Genomic DNA, 16,361 nt, shown 5'->3' on the forward strand with positions numbered 1-16,361 from the left:
GCAAATTGCTCTCCAATTAAAACACACCGAGGTCCAAGTGCAGCAATTAGTATAACGGTAGCATGTTAATTATCGCCCGACAGATTCTGCATGTGGCCTGCAATTATCTTTCGTGGCTGTGTTTTCTGAACGGAGCCCAAGCCTATCAAAAGCCTCTGGGTGTTGTGGCTACTCATGCATCACTAAAAGAAAAAAAGCGGGAGAATATGTGAAAAGAGAGAGAGAGAGAAATGCATCAACAAAAAGCCAAGGCACTGATTTCTTAAAAGTTGCATATGCAAATTAATATCTACAGCTGTTAAGTTTAGAAACAAACACCATAGTAAAATAGAAATACAAGAAGGAATCGTGCTAATTTGATTCTTGGAAAACCCCAAATTCCCACTCACCATGAACTATACTAGGTGACTGTATTCCAGACACTCTCAACCTAAGACCTCACCACCTGCTTTCTGGGAAACGTAGTTTGTTAAGGGTGCTTGGAATTGTAGTTTTGTGGTGGAAATAAACAACATCTCCCAGGATTTTTTTTGTGGGGAGAAGCCACGTGCTTTAAATGTGTGGTGGGTGTGCTTTAAAGTTACGGTGCCTAATGGTTAGCGTCTGAGATGGAGAAGCTTAAATGCGAGGAACAATTGGCTGATCTTGATATAGCGTGGAGCCAAGGAAGAGTCTTAAACAGAAGATGCAAGGGGATCATAGCTCTAAAAGGCTATTTTATTTGATGATTTTACAACATTTTAAAAACGTCCTGAGAGACAAATGATTGGGTATGGCTGGCAGGCATTAAGCCCTTTTTGAATGAAAAGAACCAACATCTTCTAAAACTAAAAAGAAGCTCGATATTTCGTACATCATATTTCATTTAAAGCTGATTGGACTTGAAATGAAATGAAAGCTTGTTTCTAAAGTTCAGATCTATAACGCAAAGTTAAAACTCGCTTAAGAAATCAGGAAACATTAGTTTTCGGAGACATATATGCTTTTAGAAAGCTGTAAAGCTTCCTTGTCGTCGTCCACCCCCCACCCCCCACCCCTGGTGCTGTTATAGCATTTGGGTGTGATGTGGAGCATTGACAGCGCAGAAATGAAGTTTTCAGATTTAGACATCTTTATAGGAATTACATTTGGCATGCCAAAGTCCTTGGATATGTGCCAACTTCATTCCATTGATTTCCGTGGCACTAAAGCAGCTAAAATCCAAGTAATTTGTTTTAAGTGGTTTCTGGGTAAGTCTGCCAATGCAATGCATTGATGCAATAAGCATCTCTCTCTCTCTCTTTTTTTTTTCCGTCTCGTGTCATGGGAACAGAATCCAGACATTCAGGGATAAAAAGAGGAAGATCTACAACCTGAGCAATCTTCTCAGACTAGGCTAAAGAAACAATCCTTTGTTGCCCAGCTGGAGGTAGAATACTCTGAAGGGGATGTTGGGGCATCAGGAATTATGGAAATTGTAGTCCAGAAACATCTGAAGGGCCAAAGGAACTTCATCAGTGGTGTACACAAACCCTTACACAGAAACAAGGGGGCTGTTATCTAAGAATGATTAAATAAACATTTGGGTGTAAAATTAAGAGTGTCTTTGCTTTTAATTTGGAGGGAAGGTATGCCTGAACTATGAGAGATTGGGGCGAGGAACACAATTCTAATATTTCTCCTTAATTGGTTCATGTGTTGAGTGGTACCTCATTTTGCAATCTTTTATAGAATTATAGAACTGCACAGTTGGAAGGGACCCTGGGGTTCATCTGGTCCAACTCACTGCAACGCAGGAATCTCAACTAAAGCATCCATGACAGATGGCCATCCAACCTCTGCTTAAAAACCTCCAAGGAAGGAGAGTCCACCACCTCCTGAGGGAGTCTGTTCCACTGTCAAACAACTCTTACCTCCAGAAAGTTCTTCCTGCTGTTTAGTCAGAATTCTTGAATCGGCTGGGTCCATAGGTTCAGGTCCTACCCCCTGGAACAGGAGAACATGAGCTTGCTCCATCCTCCACGTGACAGCCTGAGATGGCTATCATATCTCCTCTCAGTCTCCTCTTTTCCAGGCTATACATACCCAGCTCCCTCAACTGTTCCTCATAAGGCTTGGTTTCCAGACCCTTATCACCTTACTCTCCTCTGCACATGTTCTAGCTTGTCAATATTCTTCTTAAATTGTGGTACCGAGAACCAGAAAACCCCCCAATGAGGTGTTTCATTATTAGGAATGAGGCCAGCCCAAGATTTTGCTTCCTGGGACACGGGACAGGATGGTGCCTCTTCCTTTCCATTTATGGAAGCTGGCTGGCCTGGTTGTTGCATCTTACTTCCACTCTGACAACAGGACAGTGTTTTCCTGAGTACCTGAGGCCAGTAGGCTGGCTTAGGGTGTGTGTGGCAGGACTATGGCACACATATCTAGTCTCCAATTGAGGGGAACAGCTTGAGGGCTTAGAAGGAAGAGCAGGGAGGCTGCTGCTGTCCCTAACAGGCAATGCTGCCTGAGGCAATGTGGTGTAGTGGTTAAGAGCGGTGGACTCGTAATCTGGTGAATCGGGTTCGTGTCTCTGCTCCTCCACATGCAGCTGCTGGGTGACCTTGGGCCAGTCACACTTCTCAGAAGTCTCTCAGTCTCACTCACCTCACAGAGTGTTTGTTGTGGGGGAGGAAGGGAAAGGAGAATGTTAGCCGCTTAGAAACTCCTTCGGGTAGCGATAAAGTGGGATATCAAATCCAAACTCTTCTTCTTCTTTTTCTTCACTAACTAATGGTAGGACCAAAGGGTTTATCTATCTCAGTATTGTCTCCAGGGTTTCAGACAGAATGATTCCCAGCCCTGCCAGGAGATGCTAGGGATTGAATCTTGTGCAAAGCAGGTGACATTATGACACCACCACTACTTCTTCTTCTTCTTCTTCTTCTTCTTCTTCTTCTTCTTCTTCTTCTTCTTCCTCTTCTGTGGAAAACCTTGTACGAAAGCTACCCACAGAACCAATACCCACATTGCAGCTTGAATCAAAATCTAATGCTCTTTCCACTGGACCTCCCTGGCTTTTTCTGGAAAAAGCCATGTGTGACAGCCAATATATTCCGAGGGCGAAAAAGGGGGGGGAAACACCTCCTTCCTGATCCCAAATAATACGGTCAATGTGAGACCCTGAGTATACACAGGCCAGAACCTGCCAGCCAAGCCCCCTGAGAAAAATGCAGAGTGGGGGGACAAGCCAAAGCAGCAGAGGCCAAACCATCAGGGAGGACGAGGCAGCCAATTAAATGGTCTTGACGCTGACGGGTTAGGAGCGCAGGTGGTGCAGTGCCTTTCACACGGCGCAAAAGGCAAAAATCCCAGAAAACTCGCTGTTGGTTTTGGCTTGGAAGCATCCTCCACTGTGTGTGTGGCCCGTAGGTAAAACACTAGCACCAAAGACAGATTGCTTGACTGTTTGCCAAGGTCTTGAGATGGAAAAAGAATCACCTGACTTTGCACATATCCAGTATCTGAGCACCAGCTTACTTGCTTAAATCGACACATTTTAAGTTAGAAATGCATGTGTTTCCAACTCTATGCTCCTTGGCTGCTAATTGTCATTTAGCCTCCTACAAACCCCTTCAAATTATCAGCGTCCTCATTTCTATGCTAAAAATAATGGGAGTTAATGTTGTCAGAGTAGCCACACTTCCTTAAGTGGGTATGAAGAGTAGACATTACTTAATGTTTGACTGGGTCCCTTGCCAAGACCCAAGACCCTTTTGCCACCCTGACTTTTTTCAGTACAACACTAATTTTTTTAATACAAAAATACTCTGGGCTCCACCCAATTCATGGCAAACTAACCACTGAAGATGGTTTCAGAGCCAAAATCATAAGAGTGTTATTATTTCACTGAATGGAGCTATTAGGAAATTTGACATATGGGTTTGCAATTTTTAAAAGTTAAAATAAGTTTTAAAAGACAGAAGCAGTGTTTGACATCAGTGGTTTTCAACTGATGGCTGGGACTCATCAGCCAAACATGTGTGCCTAAGCTTGGTTGCAGGAATGAAGACAATGGCTGCTAGGACAGTGTGACACAAGTAAACGTTTTTTGTTTTTTACAGTATTTATTTTTTATACCCAAGTAAATGTTAAGTATGAATGAGTAGGAGAATTCTACTCATTTTTGCTACACATCCTAAGTACGACTTCTGCCCTGAATGCAGGCAGGCTGCTTGAATACCACTGATGTCTTGATGCAGATTTTGGATACCATGAATCTGGCAGCTGTCCACTGAGCAAGGAAGCTCTGTTACTTTACATGGGAGACATTACTTTTACTGTGCACACATTCAAGACTCAGTGTGCATGAGCACAATCCAAGATAATACTTCTGCTGCATATCAGAACAGGCAGAAATGCCCTCTCTACATTTTTTTTAATTAACAAAATGTATATACCACCTGATTTAAATGTCAGATGGGCAGCATAGGTAAAGGTAAAGGGACCCCTGACCATTAGGTCCAGTTGTGACCAACTCTGGGGTTGCAGTGCTCATCTCACTTTACTGGCCGAGGGAGCCGGCGTATAGCTGGTCATGTGGCCAGCAGGACTAAGCCGCTTCTGGCGAACCAGAGCAGCGCAAAGAAACGCCGTTTACCTTCCAGCCGGAGCGGTAACTATTTATCTACTTGCACTTTGACGTGCTTTCGAACTGCGAGGTTGGAAGGAGCAGGGACCGAGCAACGGGAGCTCACCCCGTTGCGGGGATTCGAACCGCCGACCTTCTGATCGGCAAGTTCTAGGCTCAGTGGTTTAACCCACAGCGCCACCTGCGTCCAAATAATCAAATTGTTGTTGTTGTTAAAATTATCAATAAAAACTGCTAAGAACAAGCAATTAAAAGCATTTCTGGGGGAAAATAATATCACCAGCACCATTAGTAGAAAAGAACCTTGTCCTGGGATCTCAGTGCTGAAATTCAACAGGGGCAGCCCTTCAAATCAAAACACCTTTGTGCCAGGAAAAGCTGCATGCCTGTTGAATATCTTCTTCACAGGTGGCTGTGGAGGCTACACATTCTGGTCATTCTACGTGGCCATCCTAACCCAACCTGGAACTTTCAGCCTTTGAGCTAAAAAGCCAGGCATTTGCCCATATATTAAAGACACAGATAAATAACTGCGAACGGGGCTAGCCCAAAATCCAATAATATGTGGAGCCTGATCTGAGAAGTGAATATATTGTATAACCTAATTGTAATTTCATTGGGATTCTCTGTGGGCAAAAGGTTGCAGCCTGCACATAAGTGCTTGTCAGGATCAGATGTGCAGTGGGAAATGAAAAGGAAGCTTTCTTTCCTCCAGATGGTGCTTAAGGCTGATCTGATGCCCATTGTTTGCATCCATTGCATGAATATTCTCAGGCACAGAGCCCAACACATATTGGAAAAGACAAGGGGTGTTGTCTTCTCTTTAAATGGTACATAGGGATAACCCAGACCTCAAGGACTACAACTCATTCTTGTTGTGACTGACCCATGATGGAGTGTTGAGAATGTCATCTCTATAGCGTATAGTAACAACTGCCCATCTACCCAGCCATCCATCAATATCTGCTCATCAAGCCCCTGGCCTAAGTCCCACCAGTTAGGGCGTTTAGATTGATCCTGTTGCCATAAGTACCTAGGTCATCTAGGTCTGGGTATGGCGAGACCCACTTCCTGCTTTTCCTGATTCATTTCCACCTGGCCAAGGAGGGTGCTGTCCTTACTGACTCCATCTACAAAACAGGACCAGCCCACTTGTTAGGCACAGTGAGGATGCTTCAGATTCTGGGTGACACGAAAGAGCAATGGACCATTAGTTACAATATGCCGAAGAAGAAGAAAAGTGTAGATACGCTACTGATTTTCCCCTAGGCCCTCCTCCACTCTAACCCTTACTACCTTCGGAGGCGCACAGTGAAGGAATGGGACATAGGAACCAACTTCTAGGGGCCATGGGGTCTTCAAAACTTTTGGGGGGGTCGGGTCCCCCAAAGATGATGGGAACTACCATTGAAGTAGTGTGCTTGCGCCACGTCATGTGATCTATTATGCAGGGCAGGGCTTACCTGCCCTCCCCCCTAATATTTTATTCAAATCGACCCCCCTGTATTCCTATATGATCCTGTCCTTCAAAATTAAAACACAAACCATTTGATCGCATCCTTTTATCGAATACGTATGCGGGGCAGGGCTTACCTGTCTCCCTCCTACCAATATTTTATTCCAGTTGGCACCCGTGGAATGGGGAATCAGCAGCGGGGAGCGGGTTCGGCAAGGCTAGGAAGGGATCCCAGCCATAGCTGTCAACTTTCAGATTTGAAAATAAGGGATCAGCAGCCTCACCTGTCCCGGGGACAGTCTACGGGATATCTAACAATCCGGGATAGCAGCGGGAAAAGGCGCTGGAATAAGGGAATTTCCCGCAAAAAAAGGGAAGCCCCTTGGCCAACTGCACTCCGCTGCCGCGCAACCCTCCTCCCCTTGCGCGCTTCTGCTGAGCAACTTGCGGCTCGCTCCAAAAGCAGCCCCAGAGCGCGCACCGCGCCACAGCCTTTGCTGAGCTCTTAGCATCGCTGCCCCACAAGCTTTTGGCGTGCCTTAGAAGTGTGGGGCGGGGGGGGGTGAAGCGCGGTCTTTCTACTAGCAGCCCGGCTCTTCCCACTGAAGGGCCAGGAAGGGAGATCCTCGGGCAGCAGCAGCAGCAGGCGAAAGCGCGGAGAAAAGGTGCGACTCTTTCCAGCTCTCTCTCGCGCGCTCTTCCCCTTTAAGAGGCGAGCGGCTGCTGCCGAAGCGGGAGCCTCCCGCTTTCACACCTTGGGTGGGAAAGGGAGGCGGGACCTGCTCTCTTCTGATTGACGGCCTGCCAACCTCAATGGAACGTTGTGTATCCGAAAGGCGGCGCGCGGGTGGTGGGGCGGAGAAGGGAGGGCCTCCTGTCCAATCGGGAGCGGGCGGGCGCGCCGTGGAACGCTAGGCAGCCAATGCGGAGCGAGAGGCGGGCGGCTTGGAAGAGGAGGAGGGGGGGATGGAACGTGTTGCAATGTGCCCAACGTGGGTTTGAGTCGGGGAAGCGACGCTTGCGGGGAGGGGGCGCTGTAAAGTGGAAGGGAAGGCGAGAAAGAGAGGGAGAGATGGTGGCTGGCAGGCTGCAGGGGCGCCCCGAGAGGATCGCGGCTGGCAGCGCTCCGTGTGGGCGCTAAGGGCTGCTGGCTCAGGGTAGGCGGGAGTGGGAGGTGGCGGGAGGGGGGAGGAGGAAGAGGAGGGGGGGCGGCCAGGGAAAAAGCCCAAGAGGAGAAAGTTGCGGAGGCGGAGATAAAGCACCGCTTCCCTCCCACCCATCCATCCCGGTTCCTGGGAAAAGGTGTCTGATCCCCGGGAGAAGGAAGAGGGGAGAGCAAGGAATCGGCCCCGCTCGAGCAGCAGGCGATGCAGCCCTCCTCGCCGGCTCGCCCCTTGCAGCGCTGAGACACTTCCCGGGAAGCGGAGGCGAGGCGGAATCTGCAGCGGGGGGAAAGGAGAAGGAGGCGGAGGGACTTTTCTGGGGGACGCCGAGCCTCTTTCTTTGCAGCAGCAGCAACAAGGCGCCCGCCTGTGGGACGGGGCGCAGGACTCTGTTATTCCCTCCCCGCGCGCCACCCCTGCCTTTTCCAGCAGCAGGATCCGGACCCTTATTTATTGCGCGAGTGGCGATCGCTGAGAAGCAAGAGGAAGACTTTTAAAGTTTGGCGCTGGTGCCAAGAGCTCGGGAGGCTCCATCCTGCCTCGCTTCCTCTCCCTCTCTCTTAGTGGCACTGAAATTCAGCTCTCTGGATGAGCCGGTTCTGGGCTGCTGGCCCCCCGACGAGTGAACTCCAGACCGGCCCCCGGAGAAACTTCAGGAGTTGCAGCTGCAGCTGCAGCCTCACTTGGAGCTGCCATGGTCTGACTAGTAAATGTCGCTGGAGGCCTAGAGACTTGGTGCAAAAGAGATCTGGGCTGAACGGCACTGACGAGTTGTTGGCACTTCCTTGACTTTTCCTTTCTGTCTTTAGTACTTTATTATTATTATTTTTTAGTTGGTGGGATACCACCAACTCTGCGCTTCTGGCCTCATATTCCTACCCCCCCCCTCCATCCAGGATACAAAATGGCGCTGCCGGGATGGGGAAAGTGGGGGTCCCTGCTCTTTTCAGATGCCTTTTGGACCTTCTTCATCCTTTCCCAAACGTTGGTGGGGTTCGGCTGCTGCTCGGAGCGGCAGGCCTGCGATGTGAACTGCACGTGTAGCGGTGATCGTGTGGACTGCAGCAACCGGGGGTTGGAAGAGGTTCCCGAGGTGCTGCCTACCTGGGCAGTCTATTTGTAAGTCTCCCGCCTGCGAAGTCAAAAGTTCTGAATGGAGTATACTGCTTTCTTGTGCCTTTTATTTCTTTCCCAGTCAGACCTCCCAACCTCCTTCAAAGTCTTCGCTGAAGGCCAGTTCCTAACCCTTTTCTTCACTGCAGTCTGTGATTAATGTAATATTCCGTCTTCCCTTTATTGAGAGATCTAATTGTAACCGGTTGCCGAGCAACTAACTCCTGGGAGATCCCTTTGGGGGTAGAGAGTTCTCATATCCTTGTGGAAAAATCCCGGTGGGAATAGAGGCTGCTCATTCCCCTTGTAGTTAGGGATGTTCTGCAGAATGAGATGTTCGGCCTTTTAAAGGGAAAGCTTCAAATTCTGATCATTTAAAGGGTTTTTTTTTTTGGGGGGGGTGTTTTTGTGTGTGAAACTTTGCCACCCAGCCTGTGGGACCTCCAGGTCCTTCTTAACCAGATCAACTTTTTGGGACACCAGCCTGCAAACTTGCAGTTTTTAAAAATATTGTTGTCACTGAAGATGTTGGCAGCATTCTCACTGTGTGTTGCAAAGGTGTGGGGAAGAAGGGTTGTGTTTACTGTGTAGAAGTCCCTATAAGACTCAGTTTCATTTAGGCTTAGAATTGTCTGTAGCGTGGCACGGGTGTTAGCCCTTAAGAATCAGATCAGTAGTGGAGCTGAACATAAAAGTGGATGACAGGCTGAAGATTTTCAGAACTCTTAAAAAAAAAAGAACTTTTACTGACTTGTGAAGCATTTACTCTTGCCATGGAATATAAAAGAGTTTGATTTAATAGTCCCCTTCTTAGATGATTCAAACACCTATGTAGGACTTTGAAGACCTAAAGAATTGGGACTCTAAAGTTTCATTCTTAAACACACACACACACACACACACACACACACGGTAGCAAGTAAGGCCCTTTCAAGTAAACATTGATAGGATTTTACTGAGTCTTTATTATGCACGAGATCAGGTAGTTAAGGCTTGCCAGGGTGTTATAAGAGTAAAACAGATCCTCAAGAACTATGACAGTGTGTATCATCACTACGTAAACAGCTGCTGTGGTGTATTGGTGTTGGGTGTATGTGTATAATCTCAATATTTGAGATACGTGGGGTTTTTAATTTAAAAATTGCCTATGTTTTCCTGCAGACATTTAGAACTAGTTCTTGAAAACTCCCCCCCCCCCATTTCTTCCAGCTCTGTGTGAGATTACATATCTCATGTTTCACCTCTAATTCAGTGGTGAAAGTTGGAGGGGCTGTGAATAAAAGGTTGCTGTTTGCCTCTTCAGGACAAAGAATAATCTTACTACTTGTTCGACCCACTTCCTTGTGTTTCTAAGGAATTAATAGCTGCACCCCAAAGTGGGGAAAACTTAACATGATGAACTTTTGGAGGGAAAAAAAAGAAGTCAAAATGGTTAGCAGATGTAGGCCAATTGCCCCTGGTTGCTGCACACTAGGCCCTTGTTATCTGTTAGAACAGTTTCACAAGACTCTCTTATTAGTTATTAAGTGATTGAATCATGTTTTCTTCAGAATTGGGACCCAGGTGGCCAATTTGAGGTTAAGGTATTAAAATATGGATAAACTAGCCTGTGGTTGGTGCCTGACTTTGTGATTTTCAATAGCACTTGCGTTCAGATCCTGATAAATCTTCACATTTGGGATTATTTCCCTTTGACTCCAGCAAAGGGAGTTTTACGTGAAACTAAATGTGTTTTAAGATTACAACTTGTGGTTTGAAACCTAATAATAGCGTCACACTTTATCCAGTCAGAAAGTGGGAGTGTAGCAAAAGGTTACCTGTATATAGGTGTTATTCATAAAACGTACAGCTATATTGGTTTCTTAGATGTAAATTATTACTGTTGCTGTTTTTAAGATGGTATCAGGAAAACTCATTCTTCCCATGTTCCAGTCGCTGCTGCGTGTTGCAGGTTAAAGGGGTTTTTTTTAGCAAAGAGCAACATGAGTTAAAAGTAGACACAAGTCAAGTATGGTACTCTACTTAAATATGTTAGAGTAGTTTAACACACATTGTACGAGAAATGTCAGCGTTAGCTTTATGGAATAGGGTATGTTTAAATCTGGAATGAAACATATAGGTAGCCTCTGGATGAGAATTTGGATAAGTTCATTTTATTGGCCACCACATTGTGCAGCAACCTAAACATCTGTGTATACGTATCGTGTACCCAAATATTACAAAGCGTCTGCCATTGTACATATGGAGGACTGGAATTAAAGATGGGCAATATTGTGCTGTTAGTGGTTTTATGCTGAAAGAGACATGGAAATGCTAATAGGTTCTGTTTGTATCAGAAAAGAAAGTGGTAGCTGAGGTATTAACACCCCTATCTTCAATTCAAAGCCTTGACTAGAATTCTGCGTTTCATAAGTTGTAATGTAGGCTAAATTCTCTCTCTGAGATAGGGAAGATAAACATTCAATTGTGGTCTGCTTAGTGCTGTGTCAGTGTGAATGTTTAATTCAGATTGATGTCATTATAATTTAGCTGTCAGCCTCTGGAGTACAATTTATTTACCGCCACCATAATTATATTCCTATCTTAAGTTATTTACAACCGTGCTTTACCGACGTGTGAAACTCTGGAGTATATCATATGTTTAAACTTTGCTGCTGCAGAGCTGCAAGTTGTTGATCTTTTGAGTGTGTGAAGCACAAATGTGATTACTAGCTGATCATTACTTTACCCTAATTCCTATAATCCGCTATACTTGTTTTTTTGGAAGGATTTCACATCTGGAAACCTGCACTGTTTTCTTTCTCTGTCCGTGCACGCACAGAGTTAAGAAGCTGTTCGGTTTAGGGCAGCTCATATGCTACCATAAGAGGACATCTCGATGACACTTCTCTTGCTTTTCATATATGCCAGCTTCATTTTAACAGTAATTGCAGCACTGGTGATGATATCACCACCGATGTTGAATATTGAATGTTCATTTGATTAAGCTTTACAGTGGTGATAATTATTGTACCACATGAAGGGTGAAGCTCCTTAGATTTTGTTTCTTCCAGTATTCATACCATGTTCATAATAACTCCTATATGGGTCACGGTTAGGGACCGTACTGTAGCTGCCATACTAAGTATCAAGAGCAATTTATAACTCTTCTGTTTACTCTTCTGGGTATCTGTGCAAGCTGTTGTAACAATACCGGTCAAGAGTCCTGTAGCATCTTGAAGAGAAGACCAACTTACTGATTGAAGTTTATGCTTTTGTGGGCTAGAGTGCTCTTTGTTGAATGCATGAAGCATTCAAGGAACTCTCTAGAGTCCATTCCATTTGTTTTGACAAAAGTGAACTCTAAACCCATGAAAATCCTTAGTCTTAAAAAAAAGAAAATCGCAGAATGTTGTTTCCTTAGAATAGTTGTATGTGATTTATTCTAAAACTATTGATATGTGGCTGTACTAATGCTAGTTTTGTTGCTAGAAATCTTCACTAGAAATTAGTAAATTTTGGGTCTTGGCCATTTTAGAAAGTAGTGCCATGAGATCAGGTAACAAGAGCTTTAAAAAAAATTGAATTATGAAGTGTTGTGATTTCTAAGACTAAAAGACTAAGACTAAAACTGAATTGCCTGTGAAACACTATAAACTGCGGTATCCAACATGGTGCTCTTCAGACGTCTTGGACTATACCTCTTTCCTGATCTTTGGAACACTGAACGGGGATGAATGGGAGCCCACAGCAACAAGGGGGTGGGCAGGAGGCACTACAATGGCTACCCTAGAAAATCAGTCAATATGTTTGAATTCTCTCTTTTCTATGAATTTTTATCAGCACCTTGGCTGAGAGAAGATAAATATGATCTCTCACCTCTCTCAAGGAGAAGTTAGGACCAGAAGAAGAAGAGAAAAGTATATTTCGTCTGTTTTGTTTTCAACTGAAGTTGAACAATTTCAGTTGTTTTAAAAGCTTGTCACTGCCAGGGGAATCGCATCCCTGAGATGGATTTTGCCATGACATTACCTTCTCTCAAATAGATTTTCGTTAGAACTTTATTTGTTAGAACTTATGTTCAGGGAAGTTTTTAATGTGTGATATTTTAGTGTATTTTTGGTTTCTATGGAAGCCGCCCAGAGTGGCTGGGGAAACCCAGCCAGATGGGTGGGGTACAAATAAATAATAATAATAATTATTATTATTATTATTATTATTATTTTCCCTCTTGTTGTGGCAGATCGCAACATATCCGTGACACCATTCACACTTGCAAGAGACCACTTATAGACTGTTAGGAGAAACATGGTGCCTTTCTGAGCATACTTTAGAGCCTAGGAACTAGTTTCCAATACTGGTACCAGAACTGAGCTTATTGCATGTTCCTTCTACACAACGGTCTGTTCCTGCTTTGCTTTCTTGTTTTCAGAAACCTAATTTTAGGTGCGGGAAAAGTCATTTTGCTGTGTGCTGTTGCTCAACGCTTGTGAGTCTGGAACCCTTGCAGATCTCTGCTGATTAGAGTGTGGGGCAGTTAATGCCATGGCTGCAGGTTTGATCCCTGTACAGTGGACGCTTGGGTTGCGAACGTGATCCGTGCGGGAAGCATGTTCGCAACCCGCAGTGTTCACAACCCACAGCGCTGCGTCTGCGCATGCGCATGTGCAGGTTGCAATTCGCCACTCATGCGCAAAGCACGATTTAGCGCTTCTGCGCATGTGCAAGCGCCGAAACCCGGAAGTAACCCGTTCTGGTACTTCCGGTTTCAGCGCGGTGCGCAACCCGAAATCATACAACCCAAAGCATCTGTAACCCGAGGTATGACTGTATGGGAGACAACTGCATATTCCTGCATTGCAGGGGGTTGGACAGGATAATCCTTGGGTCCCTTTCAACTCTACAGTTGGACCTGTAGATCTATGTACCTGTAGATCCTGATCTCCTTTCTGCCCTCCCCCCTGCTTCAAAATACAAAACTTTTAAGCAACCGGGCCAGAGTTCCCCATCTTCAGTGCTTTCACTCCTTGTGTAAGTTGGGTGTGTGTGTTTAGGTCTTTGGGACAATGTTTGGATGGGGAATCAAAGCTGTAGGTTTCTTTAAAATCTCCTGGTGCAATTGGGAGAGGGGCATCTTCCCCCACCCTTTCTTTTTTTGGCCATGCTTCTTAACTTTTCAAGGAGGGCTGTTCTTGAGAGCCTAAACCCTCCTGTGCAGTCCTAAGCACATCTACTACTAGGGAACAAGCACCATTAAACTTGATGGGGATTACTTCTGAGTAAACAAGCACAACGTTTCACTGTTTGAAAGTCCACGCTTTGTGAATGGAAGATTGGCTTTGTTTATTTACTGAATTTCTAACCCACCCTGCCCTTCAGCTCAGGGCAGATAGCAACAGCTTGAGATGTGTATCAGCACTATAAAATTTCCTATAAATGCAGTTAAAATGTATACAAGAAAACATCCCCATCCCTGAAAGGCTGCTAGTAATACTTTAAACAAATAGTCTCACGGCAGGCTCGTGACAGCTACAGAATTAACTTGGACGTTTTTATGTTTTGTAAATAGTAGCAAACGGTTTCAGTGTTAGTATCATATCTTATGAACTAGCTTGGTTGTTGTGGTGTTGCCAAGACCTCCTAGAGAGTTTAAGGATTGTGTGTGTGTGCATATTATACATATTGATTTGCCTTGTGGGGCGTGGAATATAATGCAATAACCTCTGGCACTAGCATGTGCAGGGAAATGTATTTTGTTTAAAAGAGCCTACAGGGAACTGGAACTCTGCACATGAGACTGAACTGTGTCCTCCTTTCAGTGCGGTGTGTGACAGTGGTTATATAAGATTATTTATTTGAACTCTTAACTGCTCTCTGTGTAATTTGCTTTGCACTCAAACTCCCATGTGGTTTTGAAAAACCGAGTATCATTGTGTGTGGTTGGGGAGGAGAGGCCACAGCTCGTGTGTGTGTGTGTGTGTGTGTGTGTGTGTGTGTGTTGCAAGGTAGTGGAAGATCTTAAACCTAGCATGCAATCTGAGGCTCCCCACCCCCTTTTGCCTGCCCACAATTTCTTGGTGCCTGGCTTTGAAGCTCAGATAGGCAACAAAAGATATAAAACGTCTGAAGTGTGATTTACTTGAGAACATGATCCGTGGTTAAAAAAAAAAATGTCTGCAAGAGTATAGGAAACCGAACGCTTGCTGCCAACAGATGCCAGGTGCAAAGTGTGGAGAACGTCAAAATGGGAATTACAGGCCTGGCAGCCCCGCCCCCCCCCCCCCAGACACACACACACTTAAAAAAAAAATTAAAGCCATAAAACCCTTTCACTTTCTCTTGCTCACTTAGGGTTGATAGAATTGCTGTGAGAGTTTAACTTCTTCCCCAAAATGGAGGAAGGGAAGAGAGAGACTCAGTGGAAAAGATTTCGAAGCTGGTCCGTTGGTAGTCTTGTTGCACCTCATGGGCCTCACAACAACACTTCTGATTATGTGCGCATAGGATTAAAACATAAGACGAGCCCCAGCCTTCCAGTCCTGTACAGTGGTACCTCAGGTTAAGTACTTAATTCGTTCTGGAGGTCTGTACTTAACCGGAAACTGTTCTTAACCTGAAGCACCACTTTAGCTAATGGGGCCTCCTGCTGCCGCCGCGCCGCCAGAGCACGATTTCTGTTCTCATCCTGAAGCAAAGTTCTTAACCTGAGGTACTATTTCTGGGTTAGCGGAGTCTGTAACCTGAAGCATATGAAACCTGAAGCGTATGTAACCCAAGGTACCACTGTATTCTCATTCCTCATAGTGGCTGCCAGGTGCCTCTGAGGAAGACCGCAAGCAGGAGCTGAGGGCAGAATTTGTCTCCTGTTGCTGTTCCTCAGCAACAGGTATTCAGGTCAGGTGTGGCATGCCTCTGATGCCACCATGACTAGTAGCTATTGAGGGCTTTATCCTCCATGAATTTGTCTTTTCTGCTTTTTGAAGTTGGCTCATGGTAGCAAATTCCGTACGTTTTAACTCAGGTGCCTTGCAAAAGAACTGCTTCTTGAATCTCCCACCATTCACTTTTGCTGAATGACTCCAGGTTTTAACTTTAGGAGGAGGAAAAAAAACAACTTCTATCCATGTTCTTGTTAGTATTATTGGGAGAGGGAGGAAAACTGTCCACTTTCTCCACACATGCATTATTTTGTTCGTACTTCTCCCCAACCCCGTTCATCTGCCCCTCCAAACTAAAAGTCCCTGAATACCTTTCCTCAGAAAGGAGTTGCTCCAGCCCTACCAGAATAATGGTTGCCTTTTTCCAGCTCTACAGCATCCTGTTTTGAGAGGTGGAGACTGGAACTACTGGTACATGCAGTGCTGTATTCAAACTGTGGTTGTACCATAGATGAATATATTCAAGGCATTTAGGTGCTGGGAGATTTATATTAGATCCTTTCCAAATGATCTTTACCATGAGAACTTTTTTCACAGCTTCCATTCACTGGGTTGAGGTTTTCTACCATGACTCCGATATATTTTTCCTGGTCAGTTGCCATAAGCTCAGATCCCATCAGTGTATATATGTGTCCTTAGAAACCATGTGCATTGCTGTATATGGGCATTGGACTGCATTTGCCATTTTAATGCCCATTTCTCCAGTTTTGGAGCCCGTTGCAATTCCTTCTTCTTTTATCATCCTGAATAATTGTGTTTCATTGGCAAACTTGACTCACCCCAAATTCCATATCATTTATGGATAAGTTAACAAGCACTGGTCCCAATACAGTTGCTTGGAGAACCCCATGTCTGTCTTCCCTCTGTTAAGAGAACTGATCATTTATTCCTACCTCCTGTTTCCTGTGCATTAACCTGTTAGTGATTCGTAAGAGGACTTGACCTCTTTTTTTATTTATTTGCTTAGGCAAATCTTTTTGAAAGTTTAGGTAAAGTCTTCTGGATCATCGTTTCCACATACTTGTTGACACATCCAAGCACTGCAAGATTAGTGAGACAAGACTTAACCTTTGCTGAGGCCATGTTGATTCTTCAGCAAG

At 45.1% G+C, this 16,361-nt stretch overlaps 1 protein-coding gene across 1 annotated transcript in view; it reads left to right on the forward strand.

Annotated features, from left to right (window-relative positions):
* The first annotated feature begins 7,112 nt into the window (after positions 1-7,112).
* LRIG1 (leucine rich repeats and immunoglobulin like domains 1) overlaps positions 7,113-16,361 on the forward strand; it is a 135,594-nt gene continuing 126,345 nt past the window's right edge. Inside the window, exon 1 of the mRNA XM_053378291.1 lies at positions 7,113-8,350. Within this exon, the coding sequence (XP_053234266.1) occupies positions 8,136-8,350 (215 nt within the window). The 5' untranslated portion in view covers positions 7,113-8,135. The remainder of the gene's footprint in view (positions 8,351-16,361) is intronic.

Source organism: Podarcis raffonei, chromosome 2 (genome assembly GCF_027172205.1).
Source record: "Podarcis raffonei isolate rPodRaf1 chromosome 2, rPodRaf1.pri, whole genome shotgun sequence".
In the NCBI taxonomy this organism is placed as follows: Eukaryota; Metazoa; Chordata; class Lepidosauria; order Squamata; family Lacertidae; genus Podarcis; species Podarcis raffonei.